Source organism: Aulostomus chinensis, chromosome 8 (genome assembly GCF_037954235.1).
Source record: "Aulostomus chinensis isolate RoL2024-O1b breed Wild chromosome 8, RoL_Achi_v1.0, whole genome shotgun sequence".
NCBI classification, from domain to species: Eukaryota; Metazoa; Chordata; class Actinopteri; order Syngnathiformes; family Aulostomidae; genus Aulostomus; species Aulostomus chinensis.
In genome coordinates this window covers 23,783,912-23,807,035 of record NC_141327.1, presented here as the reverse complement: position 1 = coordinate 23,807,035, position 23,124 = coordinate 23,783,912, and the positions used below count along the sequence as shown (strand labels likewise).

Genomic DNA, 23,124 nt, shown 5'->3' with positions numbered 1-23,124 from the left:
AATATCAGAGTGCAGCTCTGCCTGTGTTCCCGTGACAACATGCTTAGTATTGACCATGTTATCAAAGGGCTGAACTGGCACCATGCATTCAGTTATTCTCAGCACCCTCTACACACATCCTCTGTCCAATGTCCAGTTGGGTGCTCGTCTGATTTACCTCAGAGGCCACAGTCTCACTTACAGTGTCTCGCCAAACCTTCCTTACACTGTGTACGGTGAACTGCAGCGTCACCGTCTCTTTATTGTAATGACTTGTGACGTAAGAGCTTCAAAAAAGCAGCTCATTATGCAGCCTGAGTTTTTGCAGAAGTGGTGAAGGCACAAAGAGCGCATCTTCTAGCTTTTGTCAAAGGGTCCCTAATTCTCCCCGTGGGTGACAGTACATCAGGTCCGTGAGAGTTAGACATCCGTTCATCATACTTCACTTTCTTACTCTTGTTTTCGATTCAAATGAAAGTGAAGTTGAGAAAAGAAAAACAAGGAGGAGCTGAAACCCCACCAGGCCTCCTCCTGTATAATGATTAACATTCACTCAGGAAACCTATTTCACTTGAAGTCTGTTGTTGTTGTTTTTTTAACAATGTATTTATGTCTAACATTTTCATGCATTTAAAACATATCTAAGAGCAGACAAGTGCACAAAACCCTGTCAGCTGAGAATGACAGTGTGCAGGAAGTAAAACCAAAAAGGAGTGCCCACATTTCTTGTCTTTGTCTCCTCAATGTAGCTGCTAGCATATGATTTTTACATGATGCCTCAGACTAGAGTTTGCAAGTTCTAAGTAGCTTAGCTCGGTGTTTAGCTAGACCTAATTGTCATAAATATAGAACACCTTGACACATGTCGGTAGTATCAGTAGATTTATCTGCAATACATGAAATGTCTTTGCCCTAATTTCAAATCTGTTACTCCTTCATATATTTTATTGTTGATTGAGTTATTGTCTAAAATGTAAAATTTCTCATGAATGCCATCACTCAGGATGTCTTGAAGGAAATTTCTTCAAACGTCCACTAGGACTTGAGGATGAACTGGATTTTAGTGGTCAAAGGTCGCGGTGGCAGGGACCCATAGCTGACTCTTACAGCCATGTGGTAATTCTACTTGGACTAACGTGTAACTCTTAAAATGTTTTTTTTTTTTTGTAAGTGGAAAGAAATGTATATTCTCGTAAAGATTTAAAATGACTACTGGTAATAATAATGTGGAGAGGCTGGAATTCCCGATTCCACTGAGAGTAAATGTCCCACTTCAGAGCTACACAGCTATTTTCAACATGAACTCATTGTTTAGCTTGTGACCAGTAAAAACCGAAGAGATTGAGATGAAACACTGGGCTTCTGCTCCATACATGATCACATACAACTGTTTTATACTTCTGGAGCTGCACTGAAGAGCTAAACAAAATTGGAGTGTGCAACAAACCACGGAGAACATGGAAAGATGCTTTTTGACTACCTGTGTCTACTGTGAAGTCCAAAGGTCACTCACAAGCATTTTCGCTCCACTTTAGTCTGCCAAGTCTTTCAGAAAACTAGCAGGTTCTCATGGGCTGTAAATGTTTGACTCTCTTCAACAGCCGGGCGTTTCTCTCACTCATACTTTAAAACAACTGTGTGCGAGCTCCCATGCAGTAAATTTAAGCCCACAGTTTTACAGGAAACAGCTTTTGTTTGTTTTCATGGCCTGGTAAAATGAAAACGGTGAAGTACGAGCTGCAAAGTGGCATTTAAGGTCTGCAACAAACGCCTCTGAGTGATGTATCCACCTACTCTGACATCATATTTTGTTGACAGCGAGATGGTGTTCGCTAATGAATGCTTAGCAGAAGTTGAGCAGGTGCACAGAGAATGGCAGCTAATACTGAAAGCACAGGGTTTTGTGAATTTATTAAAATCTCGATCAAGTTTATTCACAATTAGACATCCTTATGTGAAATAAGAATTCTTGAAGCTGATAAAGATTTTTCTTTGCACAGAAAAGGCATTCTCCCTGGAAAAACTGAGCCAAAGAAACAAAGGGGAGGTCAAAGGTTACGAGTTGTAGGGCCCTTTTAACAATCCTCTATCTATTAAATGTGAATCTGGAATGTAGGATGGACAATGAACGTGTTCTTTACAGGCTTGCTGTCAACTGGCGTAATAAATATTCTGATAAAACACCATCTATGATATTAATGATCTGTGTTTATGTGTTGAGAGTAATGTTGCCTACAGTATGTGGTCCAGTGCGGTCTGGCATTCCCCTGGGTAGAGCAGAGAAATCTCCAGAACTGTGTTAACTATTGACTAAAGCTCTGTGAAGGACAGCTGGCCTGCCTGAGCCGGCCTCATGGCTCTGCTGTGAGGTGACACTGGAGATGAGGGAGTTAGTGGTGCGGAATGCAACTTTTCCTTTACCTGAAGGCAAGGTCACAGTGATGACGGCCGGCTTTGTGGACGGCAGTGGGAACCAGATATATCTGCCCACGTGTTGGATTCAGTCCCTTCACAAATCAGAGGGAATTCATGAAGATAGCATCTAATATATTTCAATGCACACGGTGGAGAAGTGATAAGTTGTGCTTTGTATGCTTTGTAAGGAGTCATCTTATATTTGAAATGTCCGTTTTGCAGATTAAATATTCATGAATGCGCAACCTTACTCTTCATAATGTAATTTTATTGTAAGGAATATGTGCAAAAACTCAGTTGTGATCGTGAAAATTTTCAACAACAGACTTTATATTTTTTTGTCCGTATTTGATTTTTCTCCTAATGCGAAGCTGATTTTATACATGACATACAGGAGCATCTAGTGTGGGCACAGTTTTGAAATCTATATAAGGTTGTAACCAAAACTTCAGCCTACTATGTTTTCAGGTCTTTTAATATTTCATTATGTGCATGTCTTAATTTTCCTGTGTAAGAGGAAACCACACACACTCGCACCGCTTTATTGAAAATTCCAGGCTTTTTGTGCTTTTGTGAGGTAAAGGTCGTATTGCATTCGTCAAGTTCAAGGTGAGACATTTTTGGTCGTTCATCATTGTTGCCTACTTCATCCTGTGAAGTACTGATGCTGACACAGTGGATCCTTCGTTTTGAGGTAATTGCTCCAAACTGCATCTCCTCTGCGTTCTACATAGTCAACTTGGTGCATGTCTTACTTATCACTGCAGGGGGGGAGATGCAGAATTGTTGAGTAGAGGCAGATGCAGGCTTCTTTTGACATTCACTAATAGGGATGACTGCTGGTAGGTACTGAGATAACCATGGTTTCATTACCTCGCTTGTTAAGTTTTCGACATTTTGAAGACCTTAAAAATCCTTGTATGCACCCAGCCTGGTGCTTTACCAATGCCAATTTATTCTTGGATGTTTCTGCCTAAAAAAGAAAGCAGCAAGAGAGTTGTGAATATGAATATCAAATCAATAACAGCATAAACGCTGCAGTTGAGTCCTTGAGCATTTAAATAGAATAATTTAATTCTTTGCCCTGCGCCTACAAGTATGCAAAAAAACACCCAAACCCTCTCTGTGCCCAATTGAACCAGTGCCAAGGGAGTGAGGGCGACTCTTGTCCTCTCTCCAGGCATTGTCTAGCCTCTGTGGCAGAAACAAAGAGCCGTCTAATCGGACACACGAATTACATGCTATCTGCCTCACTCTGATATCGGTTACATCATCATTCCACAGTCGCACCTTCTTCCTCTGCTGTAGCTGGAAATAGTTTGGATCACTTGAGGGCTGATGTTAAAGCATGACTTGACTCTTTGTTGTAATAAGTGCACGATATGTTTTCTTTTCAACATTACCTTTGATGCTCAGTGAACCTTTTAATGTCCCCAAACAAAAGAGGACTTAGGAGGGCATTTTTATGGCTGTTACACATGGTTGGCTGCAACATTTTGTTTACAATTCAGACTCTGATTGAAATATTGTCTGGTTGAATACATTTTAGCTTGCAGTCTGTGTGCAGGCGTCACTTTTTCATTGTTGCCGCCAATATCCTGGTCAAGTGCGCCTTTTCGCACCTCGGCAGTTGCAGCAGTTGAATGAAAAACTGACCGCGCTCAGGGTGTGCATGCACTTTTCAGGTTTTACTTGTCAGCATGCAGTTAGCTTCATACTGTTATTTACCTGTAAGTGCGTCACCATTTCGTCCTCAAGCTAATCAGATAATGCACCCACCATGCCTCATCACCTGCACTGTCCTGACAAATGCACAGATGGCCTCAGGATGTTTGAAACAGACCTGTGTCTTGCACAACACAATTTTGAGGCAGTTGTGTGAGAAATCTTGAGATGCGGTGCAGTGGGGGATTTATAACAACCTGCAAAGGTATTGCTTCTACTTCAGCAGAATTGTGATGAAACTGTTGTTAACACAGTCACATTTTTCATATCTTTCTTCAGGCTTAGCTGTGATGAAAATGTCCATCAAATGCTTAACTACCTACTTGAGGTAGTTGTCTTCTCCGTCTAAGCCGCACTGGCAGGTGTTGCAGAGTTTTGTCTGTCGGCCGACACAACATTTTGACAGAGTAATCAATAAGCTCCAGTGTTCCTACAGTACAGTGAGCAGAATTTCAAATTGCAATTTGCTTGAATTTGTGAACTTTATTTGTAGTCTAATTGGTTTTGGTGTACAGTAGTTAAACGCTGGATAAACACTGATAAAATAATTTCTCTACCAGAGATTAGTTTAGAGTCTGAATATCAATTTACAAATGGTTAATGGAAATGGCAACATTTGAGGAAAAAAAGGGGCTAATTTTGTTTCACTCTGGCAGTTTTTGCCTTTTTTTGGGAAAAGATCAAGTGTGCTAAACAGGAAAGAGAATCCCCCTTGCCTTGCCTTGCCTTGCCCTTTAGCATGTCAGTTGTGCTGACACTGACTGATCAGCTGTTTCCTCTTCTGGCGTATTCATGAAAATTGCCATATTTTGTCCTTGCCTCCAGCATCAAAGAACAATTACAACCTGCCCAATTAAAACTGATTCCTCGTGACCTCTTTCATTTTACGCTGGTGGATGACCAGGATGACCCCTCCCTCATCTTCTACTGGGTTAAAATCATGTGTTCGTGTGTTTTGCGTGTGAGTTAAATTTGGTTCAAACCAGCAGATGGAAACCTAGGTGATGTTTCCTACCTCTTTATGCATCAGTTCCACAGTTCACTTAGAATTTGCTTGGCAATAATATGGAAACAAACCTACTGAGATGAATGGTTTCTGCTTTAATCCTGGGTAAAATCCATAAGACTACTGCAGAAACCATTCATTTCATTCATTAGCCGCAAGTTTGCCTCTAGACATGGTGAAAATGTCACACTTTTTAATGAAAGAGAAACTTCTCATCATTCATTTATCTTGGTGTTTTTGTTTTTTTTTGCTTTGTTTTTGTTTTTCAAATTTCTCTTAACAGTGCCAGTTTTTCAGAAACAGAGCCAGTCTTACTTGTTGGCCTCTCGTCTCAGTGTTTCCTCTATAAACAGCGCCAGCACACACAGGCCTTTTCACAGAACGCTCCAGATTATGCTGGGAGAAGCTGCGGTGGTCACTCAGAGACCAACAGGCTCAGTGTGTCTCTGGTACTTGTTTTATGTCTACTAATACATTTATAGAATACGCAGGGAGGGGCTGTTGACCTAAATAAAAACATTTTTGACACATAATTTGACTTAAGGCACTTTGCTTTAGAATTAGCCGAGTAATATAAGTCATAAAGCTTCACTGAGCACATTGCACACATCAGCAGTCTAGAAAGACAGGAGGAGCAGAATTTGTTGTGCTTACTGTCACTGGAGTGAAATTTTGGGATTATTTTTAGGCATATTGGATGAGTGAAGCACTGAAATAGCACTTTGTGTGTGTGTGTGTGTGTGTGTGTGTGTGTGTGTGTGTGTGGTTAATAAGCAGAGTTTACATTTCCCTCTTTTTATTATTTCTGTTTCAAATTCTGTTATCTGCTGGGCATCTGTGATCATTTCACGAGTGACCATGTTCTATACCAAAGGAGAGATGGAGTTTTCTCCTCTCTGCCTCAGCACCCTTATTGTGTTGACATACACACACACAAATTACAACCCATCCAATTTCAAGCCTCTATTCAAGTTCGAGTAATAGAGGCAACAGGCAGATCACAACTTTGCCGTATTAATTATCCACGCAATGCTTTATTGTCCAAAGCTGGACAGCAGGCTGTGAAGAGCTTCTTTTCATAGTGATACTACATTACTGAGTATAAATACACTCTTTTTTCCAGTATACCTCTGGATATTGCCTTTGTGTGTTGCTCAGTGGTAATTTCTTCTACCTGTAACTGGACTGCATAATTTCACCTTCAACCTTAAGTATGAAGGTCACTGTGTAAATAAAGATTCTTTGGACATTAGTCAGCTGTTTGTGTGTCCCTTTTTATAATTCCTGCAGCCTTCAGTGTCACAGAGATGCAAACTATTGCCACATTATTGTGCTGAAACTGAGATTAAATTGATACGTTGGAGAATCCTAGCAGCACTATTGCCTTAACTGGAATCAGTATAACCCTCTGGCTCGCTGGATTTCTCAGTGGGAGGTGTAATCATATCCCAGTACGGTTTGCCAGCTAGAGTTCAACGAGATGCTGAAAAGTTGTGACTATTAAACATAGGATGAAATGTTGCTGTTTTTCTTATGATTTGAATGTGTTTCACTGTTGGCCTGTGTGGTGGAGAGAATCTTGGTGGGAAAAGCAGTGCAGCCCCTGGAGCTTGGAACACTTTAAGGCATGTGCTCCAGTCCTGTGTTACTTGAAGATGCACCGTTCTTGAGGAGATGAAATCGTTCTCCAGAGGTCATCATTTGGAGGGATGATCTGATCTGGAAATCACTACATGATTCAGCATGGCTTGAAAAAAATGCTTGTTTTTTTTCCAGTTTATTTCCATCTTAATTCAGAAATCAAATCATTGACGAGGCCGCACGGCCAGGACTCTCTTGCCTACTGTGCAGTTTACTCCTATGAATTGGATTTTATGTTTAAACCAAGCATTGAACAGATCTGCTGGCCATAATGTAAGACTAATAAGCATGCAAGAAGTATACGTGGCCTGCGCTTCTAGTGTTTATGATGTTGATGAGTATCTCATTATGTTTTACATGTCAGCATTTATCCAGCGGCTCCAGTGGCTACAGACTCCACTTGATTTTGATCGTATCCTGCTGTGATTTCATGCTGTTTCCAGTTATTTTAGTCTGCTGTGCAGTTGTGTTTTTGCTCTGTACTCCTAGACAGTGATGAAATCCAACAATGTTCTCGCCTCAGACAAATCGACCTTTGTTTATCAGGACAGACGTTGATACAATGGTGACCATTTAGGAGTTTTCACCCCTTTTTTTTCAAAGCAAATGGTTGTCTTGCCTATGGCATATTCCTCGGTTAGTCATGGGATATATGGCATGATGAGGAATCATCTGGTTCTCTTAGCATGTAGTTTTAGGCTAACTTAGCTACGTGATATACACTGTAACAATTTACATTCTGACTGTAGGATCTGTAAAGGGAGAGACTTCCAGATGCAAAGAGAATCATGTATCCATGCAACTTTGGAGGGTTTGTCCAAGACCAGATATACATTTTGCTGCTTTCATTTGACATTTGGAGGTACGATGCCAAGCAAGTCACCAGAAGCTTTTGTGTGATGGCTTGGATGAGGTCACATCTAGCGACTATAAACTATAGAGTTGGAAATCTAAAATGTGATTGAAGTAGGAATCGATATCGGAATCAATAAGCAGAAACGCAAAACTGGAATCAGAATGATAACCTTTAAATCATATTAAACTTCTAAAAACCCAAATCTTTACTTATTTGTCCAGATGTGTATTTTGGGCATGTTTATGCTGTTTAGCTCTAACAACACAGCCATCCTAAAATCATGGATGATGTTTTGTGCTCCATGTGGGGCTATGGGGGTACTTTAAGGCAGACTAAGACAAAAAACTGACTTTCTTTTAGTGCTTCTCCAAATATATATATTTTTACTTCATTTAGTGATACAAAGCTATTAAAAGCATGTACATGATATCATTTTTGAAGCCAAAGAAGAGGGCTAGAATTGGATGTACCACACTCTGCTTCAGGAAGAGGAAGAGAAATAGTTGTGGAAGATTTGGGAGTGTGCATATCTGAAATTGGTGGATGTGTGGAAGGATTAGTTGAAGGTCGTCTAATCCACACCCAGATATTTTATCAGCTGCCAGAAACACAGACTCAGAATCTTTACATTTCCTCCGCATTCCAGAGAGAGGAAGAAAAAGCCATTACTGTTTCAGTATTTGAGGCATCATATAGGCCTACGTTTAAATGTTGTATTAATGTCGTCTTATCGCTCGTCACTGCCAGTTTCATCTGGGATGTAAGAAAGTTCTCTCTTCCAAAGCTTTAGTAATTCTTTTAGGTCTCTTACCTTCTGTTGAACGTGGATTTAAAAACCCTGAACTTCCTATCTTATCAATAAGCATTCTCACATTTTTGATTTGTAGAGTTAGGATTTTAGTGTTTCTAGATGTGCGATTCAGTTTAAGGATGGGCTGTCAGCCATTCTCAACACGCCTCAGTGAATCAAGTACTTTGTTTTCTGTTGTCAGGCTTCTTGCTTGTTTTGGGAAAAAGTGCAAAATAACTAAACTTGTTTGTGCCGTACAGTATCAGGTGCAGCCCCGCCCTCACAGTTGAGTTTTGAATTTATCATTCAGTCAACATCACTTCATTGACTAAGATGTCAAAAATCAACTTCTGACATTCAGGAATCGACTCGTCCGCAGCTGCAAATATGTGACGGAACACACAACCAGCATTGCATCCTAATGAACAGCATGTGGTGGTACTTATCCACGTCCAATACACACAAGCTTTTTATTTTTATTTTAGATGTCAAAAGCATGATGCACGAAGCTATAAACAGTGTAGACATGGGGCCATGGCATCACACATCTACAGGACTATCAGACAGGCAGCACCTGGTCACGAGCCCCCAAAAGTAAATGTTAGAGGTTGAGTTGTTCAGGCTGGTACGTCACTGGGAATATCATTCTGGCATTTTACATCACAGATGTTTCATTGAATTATGCCCACATCATCAACTTATTCTCGGTGTCCTGCAGGCAACTGTCTCCTCATCTGAAACCTACAATAACGTGACGAAAGCTGTCTGTCTTGTTTGTTTTATAAACTTTTTTTTCCTCTGCATCTTTGCCCTTCAATGTTTTTTTTTTTTTACTGATGCTCAGAAGTATTTTTATGTATACTGGAGGTGGTATTGGTGCACAAATACCCCAATTGATAGTTTACCATGAGTTTCAGTTTGTTGCATTAAAGTTCAGCATTGCTTTAATTAGACAGTCCATGTTCCTTTGTTAGGAAGAATTTCAGGATTGATAGAGGAAGCTGCTGTGACACAGGAAGTGTAAACCTCATTGTAGAGGAAGAAGTGTGTTTTGATAATCTGCACACAGTTTCCTGATTCTCCATCCAGGGTTTCCCAAAGCAAATAGTTTTAACTGAAGCCACCCAGAGCCCAACACCTTTTTAGTTTCAGGAATAGATTCATCACAAATGGACTTGATTCTGCTTGGCGATTTCAAACCACAAACATGAGATTCGTTCATATGTGATCAGTGGGCAATGAAAGGTCGGGCTAACACCGGTTAATGTGTAGAAATGTCAGGCAAGACCTTGGGTCGTGTTATGGAACAAACCAACAAATGGTAAATCAGGTTCATTTATGTAGCTAGTGCAATCAGCGTGTTTGTGCAACCTTGTAAGTGGAACAACGTTGACAATGAAAACATCATTGGGCATCCGGGTTGGTCCTCTTGAAATTCTCATTTCTCACTGCTCTTCCGGAAAGGCCAGCTAGAGTTCCTCATGTTTATCCCTTTCTCCCTTCACCTCCTCATCCAGTCACTGTTTTTAACATGTCGCATCCAAACCAAACGTTCTACTTACCCCTTCTGTGGCAACTAAAATCACATTGCCCTTTCAAACAAGGACATTCTTTGTTTACCTCATGATCAAATCACGACTTTCCATTTCTACATTCTGCCAGTTGTCTCTAGGTAGCAGAGAACACATTCTTCAGCTTGAATTTAGTTAATTCTGGAGATCTTATTCCAGAGAGCAGCTACATAAAAATTTTCTGAAGTAGACTGTCAATGGATTGTATCCTCGTATGATTTTAATTTTCAGTATTGCATTCTAGAAGCAGCCTGCTTGAGACTGAGACTGCAGTCAAGCCTGGACTCTGATGTCTAATGAAGATTATTTCCGGTCTTGCCCTTTCCTTTTGTTGACAGGAGCAGCTACCCTTCAACGTATACAAGACTGCTAGATAAGGAGTGTTTAAAAATGTCTGTTCTACCCTACATTTCTCACATGTTGTGGTGAAACTCATCAAAACCTTGCTCCTGATGTTGATTCATCGTGTGCTTGTGTTGGCTGAAACGCTTGTGAGCCATGTGTGATTAATGCCTGATAAAGTGTTCCTGTAGATGACGCTTCTCCTCCTCCCTCTTCACTCATTATTATCAAAGAGCTCCTGTATGGAGGGGTGTACTGGAGAAAAATGTATTCAGTAATTCCCAGAAATGTTCGTTTTCAAGAAATTCCTTTGTGATAAGATGATAGAATGAAACTTAATTTAAGGCAGACCAACTTTCAACCTTCCACAACTGTTGAGGGCATTACTCTGTGGAGGGGAGTTGAGTTTAGGAGAAACATTAAATTGTGGTAAAAAAAAAAAAAAAAAAATTTGGTGTTGACAGTGATGCAAAAATTCATTAATGCAAGCACAACTGGACTTTTTTCATCGGGTTGGATCAAGGCAACAGCCTGTGATTCACATTATGTTCACAGCTTTGTTGTCCACATTGTGACGTTGACAAATCCCGTGTTCCTGCTTTCAGCGCTGACTCTTGATTCAGTTTTTAGTGTCGCAGCAATCCCTGACCTCACATCACCTCAGGAATTCATCCGCACCCACAGTGAGGTATTTTGTTAGATACCCTGAGTTGTGGTTTAATTGGTGTCAGGAAAGAAGTTTGACAGGCTTATCACTGAATGTGGACCTGCAAGGTTCTCACAAATAGCTGTCTTGAGCTCCCAAAGACACACTCCGCTGAAATACTTCTTCAAGACTCCAGAAGGCCAGTATATATTTAGCTTGTAGCTAATGGCGAAAATGCCACTCCCAGTTACTAAGGACAGAAAAACTGTCAAACTTTTAGTGCATTGTCCAGTTACAGTAACCCATGTCTTTTCCCCTAGCCATTTGCTCAATAAACACAAATGTTTTGAGCTGGCACATTCAGTCGAACCAATCCATACACTCCCCTCAACGCTACGAACCGGAAGGGTGATCATTTGTTTTTTTAGTTCAAATCAAGTGTTGGTGGATTACTGAGCACATGACTGGATTATACTAAACAATATGCCTGGGGGGGTTTTAAAATGACTTTTTTGTGGCAGTTTTGCTGTTTGTAGTCATTGGTTGACATTAGCTTCAAGCTATATGCACTCTGGAGTCACAAAGAAGTGATGCAGAGAGGAAAACTGTCTCCCAGAGCTCCAGACAACTATTTGTGAGTACTTGAAAGGCAAAATGCATTTTTTATGTGCAGTATCGCTTTCACGTTCCTGTGAATGCACCAAAAAAAAAAATTCTGGCCATAACTCTAAAACACACACACACACACACACACACACACTCGTGGACTCAGACATAAATTGCTATTATTTTATAACAGGTGAACTTCAATGTGACATCATTATCAGAAAAAAAAAACCCCAAAACAAATTTCTGGCCACATTCAGGATCCTCTGTAAACCTTAAAGTTTTGTTGTTGTTGTTGTTGTTGTTGTGGTTTCATTTAAATTCCTTTAAACTCAGCACCACAACCAGAGTTGAGTTGTGAGTCTGGACCAACATGAGTGGTTGGTGGAGACACGCAACCACAAGGTCGCCGTCCTAGTTTTGCATCGGGACATTCATTAGATCACATGGTGCAAAAGACATAATGGACACATGAACGGATTTATGAGCCAGAAGAATTGTAGGTTTTCAGAAACACAGTTTATAGCGTTGACGTGCCATATATGCAGGCTGACTCTATCCATGTGTTTCCAGCTGTGTCCTTCTGCAGACGAGGGGAAGAAGCTCTCTGCTGATGATCAAATTTAATGTGCCAGCTATTGTTTAAAACAAAAGCTTGGCAGGTTGCTCTTTTGAAGATATTCTTAGAAATCCAGCTATTAAAATCTCTCTCTCTCTCTCTCTCTGCTCTTGTCTTTTCTCTTTTATTATTGCGTCGGTCCCAGTGATAAAAAGTAGCATTGTTGCATGAAAGAAATGCACTAAGTACAAATGACCATTTATCTTCTCCTAAGAAATTTGAGCAAAACCCCAACAATTACATCCGTAATTTGAGTTGAACTATCACTGTTTTTTTCATTATTCTCAATTTAGGCAATCAACCCAAATCGACTACTTGTTTGAAATATTCATGAAGTGCCTTGTTTATGTATTAAGTGAGTCTGGTAGGAGGCTTTCGTGAGCTGTCGTCATAGAGCCAGTGTGTTCCATGGTCACCGCATGCATAATCATCGCCATTTTCCACTCTGCTTTGAAAAAATAAAGCTTCAGGCTCTCCCTCCATGTTGCATGTACCAACAGAGTATAAAATCATCATTATTAATCTGCTGAGGAGGTCATGTGATCGGCTCGGTTTGGCGGTTTGCTTGTCTTTCTGGCTGTTAGCAAGATTACATGCCCATTACATTTTGTGAGGGATAGGGATTCCCCCCCCTAAAGTTTCTTGACTATGTTGTGAACTGGACATTTTGAGTCATATTTATTAATTTCTCTTGGAACATTAAATGGACATTTTTTTATGAGGAGAAATAAATCCAGGCATATATTGAAATGGTTACTTGCATTTCTTTAACATTGTGAGACTTGTCATGGTTTGGATAATTCAATTTTCCAGGAAACATTGCATCACAATGTGTCTGTGGATCCTTACACCCCTTAAATGGATACCATACAGTAAACACACTCAGCAAAGCTCCTTTAGTTCTCCTTCTCATTTTGCTGCATCTCTTTACTGTACACTTCAGACACATGATTGACAGGTCAAAGAGGAGATGCATTTAATCTCTCTGCCTCAGACTCTTCCATGTAATCGAGTGCGGTTTCTTTTTACATGATTTCGAGAAAACACTTTTTTTTGGTTTTTTTTACCAAGTTTGTAATCTAGATATAATAGAATATATGTATATATTTTTATGCATCATAAGCCCATTCATTGAAGTGCCCCACTCGTTCTCACTGTTTCCTCTCATCTTCCTGAAACACCTAATTTAGTTGTTCCTACTGTATATTGGAAAGATGAGTGTTTATTAGCAGTGAAGAGCACAGGGTTATAAGATGTTGTCATATCACGAATCACTGTGGTAGGTGTGTGTGTGTGTGTGTGTGTGTGTGTGTGTGTGTGTGTGTGTGCATGGCGGCTCTCAGGAAAGAATACTCTAAACTGCCTTTGGTTTGACAAGATAGCTTGTTAAGAGATCCAGTTAAAGAGCTGTTGAAAAGTAGGCCAGTGGTGTGCTATGAAAGCATGGTCACTCTGACAGCCCGTGTGAGTGTTTCACTGCCTCGGTTTATTTTAAAATGGGCTGAAAACCAGCAAGGGTGGGTTGCTGGTGCTACAATACACAAGCTGGCATTTATTATAGGCCTCTTGTAGAGGGTAGATTGAAGTCGTTTTTCATAACTTATGAACTTGATCACAGATTTTTTTTGGACCTATTTACATGTGTAACACACCCAAAGTGACAGATGACATCAACAAATAAATGATCTGCTTAAGCCGTGCTAGTAACATGAGACGGACGTGAGCGCAGATTTACTAGCGTCCTTCTTTGGTCCGTTGATGTGTTTTTTCCTCATTCAGACAAATGGCTTCACGTTCAAACGATTTTGAAAGATGAACATCAACACGGGAAGATTTATACACACACACACTGAAAAAGACAATGAATGGGAGCGTTCATTGCCCTGCAGCCGAGATTTGGTGACATCAGTGTTGTGACCCTTTCACTTTGAGCTGGGTAATTTTCTTCCCTTTGGTGCAAAATGGCCCTCATTTGTGTCTTGGTGTAGTCTGCAGCATCATGTTGCTGTGTGTGGTACTTCAGAAGTCTTGTTTTATCCACCTCAGCCCTCAAAATGCTCTGCTCTGCTCCAGCAAAACTTGCCTTGTTCTATTCTCGATCACACTTTCTTGCTCACTGCTGCTAGTTTTACTTTGGGACTAGAGTGGGACTAAATTTACATTGATCTCAACCTTTTAAAAACAATATTACTCCAAATGTATTACGTTCAGTGCATACATGCACACATTTTTTTTTTGATGAAGCGACGATGGCATGATTAGATAATAACTCCAATACATCTTCGTCTGATTCATAGCGTATCCTGCAACCATAGCCTCTGCATGAACTCAGACTTGTAGTTCTACACATCTTCAACATCCACTCTTTAATTCTTTATTTTGTGGGATTCCTGGTTGAATGGATGCTTGAGTGGCAGTGAGACATGAAAGCTCTGCCTTCAGCAGATGCAGGAAAGCAGAATTGGGCAACTTTCTACTCCAGGGAAGTGTTGAACGTTCTCTGATATGATGTCTTTTTCTCTCTCATGTCTGGTTTTCCTGCTAAGCTTTTATAACTATAAATGAAGCAGGTGAATGCAAACAAATTGTTAACACTTAGGTCATGCACCTCATGCAGAGTATAGACACTTTTAAAGTCAGTCCTAATTTTGGAATAAATAATTAGCTTGTCTACTCTATTTGACAAATTATGGGATTTGTAATCTCTGTTTTCTGGGAGATTTAATGTTTCTCTGGCTATCAAGTTCCCCCTGATGTACATCAATGTGTATGAATCATGGTTGTAGTTGTCCACCATCCTTCCACGTAGTTCTCCATGGAGACCATAGAAGCCTGTTTGTGCTTTGCGTTCCGGCTCAGTGGCTGCTCGGCTGCCCAGCCATGATTAATTCAGGCAGGCCTCCGGGGAGAACAGCCAGGCCAGGTTACTCAGCCTGGGATCTAGTGTCTAGTTGCCATAAAGCCAGTGTGTTTATGGCAGATTTTGGTGCAGAGGTCTCCAACCTGTTATAGCTGGTCCTCAAATAGACGCGGATAAATGATTGGGAACAACAATTTAAGAGATTGAATCATCGTAACCCCTTTGACATGCAGCGTGACGCAGCTATAGGGGATTGCTTTTTTGTTTTTTAATTTACATCAGTCTTAATAAAGTATTTTATTTGATGAATGATCACATTATTCAGTCTCTTAATAACACAAGTGATGCAGAACAACAACAACCACAATTCTCTGCAAGGATTTATATTCATCATAAATTAGCACACAAAATCAGCTGCAACATTTGGAAAAGTTTGTGAAATTTCTTGGAACAGTACCTTGTTTATAGAGTGCTACTATTAGATAAATTACTTTTTTTCCCTTCAATTTCTTACCTGCATTTCTGTCATAAAACACAATCCAAAAAATGCTATAATCAAGATATTATAGACTTGGCTGTTTAAGTTTAAAGAACATTTGCCTCACTAGTTTGGTGGATTTTTATCTGTATTTTTTGAGTAATGGGATAGTATTTGACTAGAAAAAGACAAATTGAGGGGGAAAAAAAGGACAAATTACTTTTAGTTTTTACACAGTCATTAAATACCTACACATGCTATACTGATGGATATTATTAGGCGACAGACCTTTGTTGGCAACAAAAAAAATCGTATTTGAAATAATTCAACCTGTAGCGCTTATTTTGGATATTCACTTGCTAAACAACTTATGTCATTGTCAAGATAGCCACTTCTTCAATTATTTTCTGTCTATGGCCAAATGATTTTCCTGAGCTGACATGACAGTGACCAAGAGAAACAAAGATCAGATGATTTTAGGCTGTCACCATGAGATGATTGATCCCAATATTTACTCAGTCCACCTTGAAATCAGACAAATGAGGCCCAGATTCACCCTGTAACCCTGGAATCTGTTCCAGGTGTGTGTCACTGTAGTGTGCTGGGCCCTCTGTCTCCATCCTCATATTTGTTCTCCACCCCTTTGTCAGCTGACTCTGATGGATGGACGACTCTCATAAAGTGTCAGGCTCATAAATCAACGGTTACACAGGCAAAGTGGCACCTGGCATCTATTCTGACTGCTGTTGGAGGAATCGAGCCCACAGTTTATCTACGTTTCTCTGTAGGGAAATTGTGTCACTGAGACACAAAAAGGGAGGCATTAGTTAATAGAAATAATAATACGGTGTATTCCTATTCTAGATATCTCTTTAAAACTCTTTAAAACACTGGCTTTATTAAAAAGCAGATTCTTTCAACTTACAAGTGAGCACATTTTTCAGCTGCGTCTAGTTAGATTAAACAATAATTCCTTTAAGTTGATCAGATTACTCAAAAATGACATTTGACAATCATCGATCAAATTTTAGAAGTAGTTGCTCTGAAAATGAGTCACGTCGTCCTTATGAAAAGACACATTTTAATTTTGTGAACATCACAAATGAATTTTCTCTCGTGGCATGTAAACCGTTACAGGCAGGAATCTCAGCACAAGTCGCTAGACGAAGGGAATGAATGGTGTGTGAGTTCATTTATTTGCTACTTCATCAGATGTTGGCAGCATAGAGGTCGCCAGAGACTGACAGGAGGTTCTGACGTGTCCTATAGTTCCTCGGGCAAATGAAACAATGATGTTGCAATTCCGTGCAGTAGTTTGCTGTCATATAATATCAGTCATTGCATTGAAGGTTGTTGGGACAGGCACAACAGGTAAAAATGACTGTTACATACATTTTGCTTGACATTTTTTGGCCTCATCTTTGTCCATTCTTGTGAGCATGACATCCTGGAGAAAATACACCTTGTGGTCAAAGGTCAAGATCACTGTGCCCTCAACAAACATCCTCCACGCCATGATGCAAGAAACCTTGTGCTCATTTCGACAAAAATTTCACACAATATCTAAGAGAGCAAAAATGCAGTCATGATTTTTCTTCTTTTTAGCCTAAAGGTCAAAGGTCAGCTACACTATCATATATCAATATCATAAAGCTCTCATTTTGATGTCATCCATCCATCCATCCATTGTCTACTGTTTATCCTGTAAAGGGTCGTTGGGGGGCTGGAGCCTATCCCAGCGGCCTTTGGCCGAGAGGCGGGGTTCACCCTGGACACGTCGCCAGTCCATCGCAGGGCCAACACATTTAGACAGACAACGCATTCGCTTTCACGGCCATGCCTTTGGTCAATTTAGAGTATTTGATATTATAATCGTGATGGGTTTCCATTTTTAATTGCGAAGATAGTTGGAATAACTTGAGACAATATAGGCCTGTATTATTTGTATGTTAGCAAACCGGAATGACAACATTTCACATTTAAATTTGGAGATTAAAGAAACAAGGTTTGTGTATTGGGTGCTTGTGAGTGAGGCTGATGAATAGTGTCATTGTTTTAATGCTGATTCTTGACATGAGAGAACAAATGCTGGCGTGTGAGATGAGGGTAAAGGGACGGTAGCTGGGCCTGCGGTCCCGTTATCATCAGTTTATCTCCTGTCCTTCAGCATTATTTCCCCCAGTTTCGCCTCCTCTTCCTCTTTCTTACACACAACGCTTGCTAACACGCACACAGACTTAATCCTACCTCAGTCACTTTAATGGGACAGTTTCCATTCCTCTGACGTGATATTCTTCTCACATACAACCTTCATAATGGCAATATAAGATGATCGCATGCCCATTTTTTTTTTTTGCGTCCGGTCACACCTCCTCGATTCTAAACATGACGGCCTTACACAAAATTAATTTGACATCAACGTTGTTATTTTTCTTATCTTTTTCTATTAGGCAGGGTTCAATAATAAAAATGTCATCATAGCTATTAAGAAGTGACAAATAATGACTTTTATGACCCATACAATTTATTTCCACACACAAAGAACATCACTCCTTTGCAATAAGACAAGCTGTCTTGCCGCCCTTTAGACAACGAGCTAAAGCTCACTAACAAGATGGGATGCATTTATTCACCTTCTGTCTTGCTGCCACCATATAAAATGCAGAATTGGTGTTAGTGGTAGTGAAAGAAAACACATTCTTGATGATGAGGAGATGTTGTGAAAAACAGAGCCTTTGTCTTGAAAACATTTCACACCAGCGACCAACGGCGTTCCCTTCATTGCGCGAGCTTCACTCTGTGTACTCTTGAATATCACAAGGGAAAATGAATCTTAACGTGCGTCTGCCAGGCTGTGTCAGATGCGGTTAGTATTCCAGTGCCTCCTACAGGAACAAAAGACCTCTAAATGCGTGTTTCGTTGTTTGTGTCTGTCTGGATGTCTCGCTTAGTTTCACTGACATGTCGACTTATTTGATGTTTCCCTGCCCTGGGTTTCTCACAGTGTCTCAAGGCTAGCTGTAAACAGCCAACCCTCCTGTCAGATATACAGACAGACTGACAGGGACCTGTGTTTTCCCTTGACCTTTACTCCATGTGGCAGGCAGCAGCCCTGATGCACCATTAATCATCTGTTCATGTTGCTCACACATAGTAATGTGGCCATGTTTGTACGGGCCTCCCTCTGTTATGTTTTACCAATATTAAGAGGGATTGAATGATGCTTTTTTTGTATGCCGTCTTATTTCCATAATGACTGAGAGAAGAAAATCTATCTCTCCTCTCTGTCCCTCCTCCACACTTTTCCACCGCTGTACCTCTCCTCCAGCTGGTCGGTGGCCAGTTCGACCTGGAGATGAACTTTATCATCCAGGAACCCGAGAGCATCGTGTGCATGGTGGAGCTGCTGGACAAGTGTGAGCCGACTTGTCAGGCCGAGGTCTGGAGCATCTTCACCGCCATCCTCAAGAAGAGCGTCCGCAACCTGCAGGCGTGCACGGACGTCGGGCTCATCCAGCAAGTGCTCCAGCGTATATCCACCACTGACAGCATGATCGCAGGTACTGCATCAGTACCACATCATCAACCTGCTTCTGTCTGTGCTTTGACACTTGTAAAAAAAGAAGAAGGACGTTAAAGAGATTTTAATTTATTTCTTATTTTTCTCGATATTTCTTGTGCACTGCAGCCTGCATGATAGGCTTGATCATTCCCTAATGTCTACCCAGGAACCGATCATCCTGTGCAGTCTCGTCTGACTCAGTCCAGTGTGTTGCCCATCTGCAAATTAGACCAAATTAATCCTGTGGTGTTCAGATCAGTGAACTTTAGCCGGCCAGAACAGTGCGGGCCTCCAGCGATTGTGAACCCAAGCGAAGACGATAGAGTCCAGCTGTAACTTGGCAGCTGAAAGTGATGGTAGCAGTGACGTTCACAACAGTACCGATATTTCATCTGTTAACTTTTGAGTCTTTTCATAGATGAGGTGCAAATGTTCACTCGATTCACATTTAGAGCTCAACATGTCTTTATTGGCTTAGACATGAATCTTTTTGTTGCACTTAACAGGAGATTTGCAGACTGCTTGCTCACATAACTTGAAATACAGAGTTTGGAGAAAGAAAAGACCTGCTCACATATAACCACCACTCATCTATTATATTTGGAGTCGAGGTAGTGTATGTGCGTGCTAATCATCGAGCTGATGTTCTCTCTGTTCTCCCCTACACTAAACTTCTCTCAGCATCTGGTAGCAGGGAAAATCACTGCAAAGTGAGCAATTTCAAGGCCAAAGAAAACGGAAACAATTCTGAATTTGGAAGATAAAACTAGCAGAAGCTGATCAAATCATAGAATGAATAATTTAGTGTGTTTGTACTTCTGCAACTTGAATCACCCTCATCCTCAGGGCTGTTCTATTGCCATGTTTAAGCCCTACATGTACCTGCATGTAACTTCTGCTTCTGCTGTGTGTGTGTGTGTGTGTGTGTGTGTGTGTGTGTGTGTGTGTGTGTGTTTCCAGACCTCCTGGTGGACATGTTGGGTGTACTTGCCAGCTACAGCATCACAGTCAAAGAGCTGAAGCTTTTTTTCAGCAAGCTACAAGGAGAGAAAGGCCAGTGGGTGAGTCAGAGTCATACGTTGGTGATCTGTCTTGGTTGTCTGGGACCTACATGAGGAATGTGCTCGCAACACTTCAGCTGCTGCTGCTGCCGTCCTCCAGGCCAATGCCCTTGTAACACAGATGAGATAAATCATGTGGAACCAGATTATTACTCCACAGCCATCTTTAATCCAGGGCAGCGCTACATTATTAATATTAGTTGTTCATTATATTAGCTGTACCATTTGGATTTGTGGAACTTTTACAAGTCTGAAATGTTAATGCCAAATTATTTTGTTGCTGGTTGGGGGGGGGGGGGCATTACTGTTCTAAATAGTAACGGTTAGCTTAAAATAAAAGACATTTCATCTGACCTCAGAGTTATTGTTTACTTGCTGGTCTTTGAAATGATGATGCTGAGGTTTCAATGTGTTAAGTAAAACTTTTTGGATGTGAACGTCTAAGCAGCACCAGAGGTACTTTTAGCAGCCAAGCAGTACTTTTACTCTTAACTTACACAGTGATGGGTGTACTGCGAATGTTTCCAGCTACAACTGCTGTTCTAGTTCATGTTAGTGCAGCAATGCAGGGTGGAAATTCAGTGCTCTCGTACTCTGAGGGTGTGATAATCGACACATTCACTGTTGGCTGGTCACCTGATACATAATACGCTGTCACACCTCGTGTGTACGTTAATGCACGTTTGGAAGTTCAAGGTAGCAGTTGTCCGAATGATCCGTGTATGTTGTGTTCTTGCTTCAGCCTCGTCATGCAGTCAAGCTTTTGTCTGTGCTGAAGTACATGGCTCACAGAAACGGTCCCGACTCTTTCTTCAGCTTTCCCGGGAAAAACGCTGCAGTGAGTACAAGTCAGAATACCATTTCTCACCTTACCTGAGAGAGAAAATAACCCATCCTCCACAGTGTTAAGAAGCCAGCAAGTATACACTTAGCCGGTGGTTAGAAATTAGGGCTTTGTTGCGAGGTTAGCAAAACTGTCCCCTGGGATAGGAGTACAGTAATGATCAGCCAGTAGAGTGTTGACCCAAACACATTTTCCTTCAGACTAATGAGTAAGAGAAAGAAAGACTTCAGATATTAGATGACCTCTTGAGTCTCTTTAACATAAACCAGTTTACACTGAGCCAGCCATTCACTGGCCCATGCAATTTTCCACAAACTCATAGGCTCCATACCCATAATCCCAGTTCATTAACATCTTGTTTGATGTTATCACTTCAGAGCTGCCTCAAACCACAGACTAATGTATTCTTGAGGTAAATAGCATTCACTACATGTCTAAGTAATGACTGTGTCTGACTAAATTACTAATATTTTAGAATAACTTTTGTTCAGCTTTGGACTATTTGTATCCTGGAGAATAAGGTTGACTGCTTGTGCTCTTGTTTTCTTGTGCAGATACTTGATGTACCTTTTTAATGTCACACATGTATCAGATTTAATTAGAAGACAATCATCTGATGAGTACACAAAATGTTCTTGAGTGAAACCATCAAATCCACATTGTAGTCTTGGTAAAATCAACTACATTGTTCATTAATATCACTCGTTTTCTGCAAGGCTGCTTTCCTCTCATTAATGTCACTTTCACGTTTTAGTGCTCATTGATATGAAACTTCACGAATGCAGAGTTTTGCTCGCATCCGCATTATTTACCATATTCATTGTGTTGTTGTTGTTGTTTTCACAATGACTTTTTGATCAGACATTCATTCTGAACTGTGATGAAGTTTGTGGGACATAACAAATTATTTATTTGCTGTTGTCTGGATACAGCGGTGGGGACTGTAGGAGCATGAAGATGAAATTTATTTTAATAGCATGAACTATTTCATCTCATCAGAGATTCTGTGTCAGACCTGTTATGTACTTTAGGGTTGGTAATGGTTGTTAATTAATGAGGTTTAAACTGCAACATCCCCAAAAGTGGTCTGGCCATTAACTTTGTTTGCCCCCTGATGTACTACTTGCTCTAGTCAGCAGTTACTTTTACAATGGTCAGTGTGTCCTTTAACTCCTTGGGTGGTTGGGACACACATGCCACTGTCAGTATTGTCATATATATATATATATATATATATATATATATATATATATATATATATATATATAAAAATTTTTTTTTTAAAATTCTGTTATTTTCCTTCCAACAGGCTATAGCTTTGCCCCCCATAGCGAAATGGCCATACCAGAATGGGTTCACCTTCCACACATGGCTCCGCATGGATCCTCTCAACAACATCAATGTAGATAAAGACAAGCCTTACTTGTACTGGTAGGTAGCATATGGCAAATATTTATCTTTGTCCACTTATCTTCAATTTATTCTTTTGTACCGGCACTGACTCCATATAAATTCACTTCATGTTTAAATGTATTATTTCCATTTTACTACAAAACTGCAGCATCCAGCCTCAAATATATACCAGTTGAACTTCCCCCTCCTCCTCTTTCTGTCTCCTTGTCCTCCTTGCCCTCTCTCTCTCCCTCTCTCTCTCTCTCTCTCTCTGAAGAGTGGGTAAATCACACCTTCCAATCATCTCATTTAGAACCAATAATTAATTTCTGTCAAAAATCTAATTTCTACAACAGGGATTTGTTGGGCTCTTGGAAACTGATAACCAAGCCAGGCAGTTGCTTGAGAGAATCTGTAATAAAAGCTGCTCTTCAGCTCTCTGCCCTTTTAGAAAGAGATAAATTCACTAAATTACATGCAGAGGCTCCATCTTGTCAGGACACGACGAGTGATGGGATGGCAATGTCTGTCTGTGGGAAGTTAAAGGATAATTCCAGTATTTTTCAACTTGAGCCCCATTTCCCATGTGTTTGGAAATGATTGCAGTCATTTTTGTGAGAACACTGTGACAGCAGTAACCACGAAACGGCTGCAACTTAATCCTTCTGTACAGGAGAAATCGTTAGCTTTATATTCTGTCAGTGAAAGTGCTTGAATGGGTGGTTGTTATC

General features: G+C 40.5%; 1 protein-coding gene across 7 annotated transcripts in view; it reads left to right on the top strand.

Moving 5' to 3' along the window:
- Positions 1–23,124, top strand: part of lrba (LPS-responsive vesicle trafficking, beach and anchor containing) — a 172,460-nt gene that overhangs the window by 2,213 nt on the left and 147,123 nt on the right. For all 7 annotated transcript variants that reach the window (XM_086211779.1, XM_086211781.1, XM_086211778.1 and 4 more), the window contains exons 2-5: positions 18,863–19,094; positions 20,057–20,157; positions 20,900–20,995; positions 22,311–22,432. In XM_086211779.1, the coding sequence (XP_086067905.1) occupies positions 18,863–19,094; positions 20,057–20,157; positions 20,900–20,995; positions 22,311–22,432 (551 nt within the window). The remainder of the gene's footprint in view (positions 1–18,862; positions 19,095–20,056; positions 20,158–20,899; positions 20,996–22,310; positions 22,433–23,124) is intronic.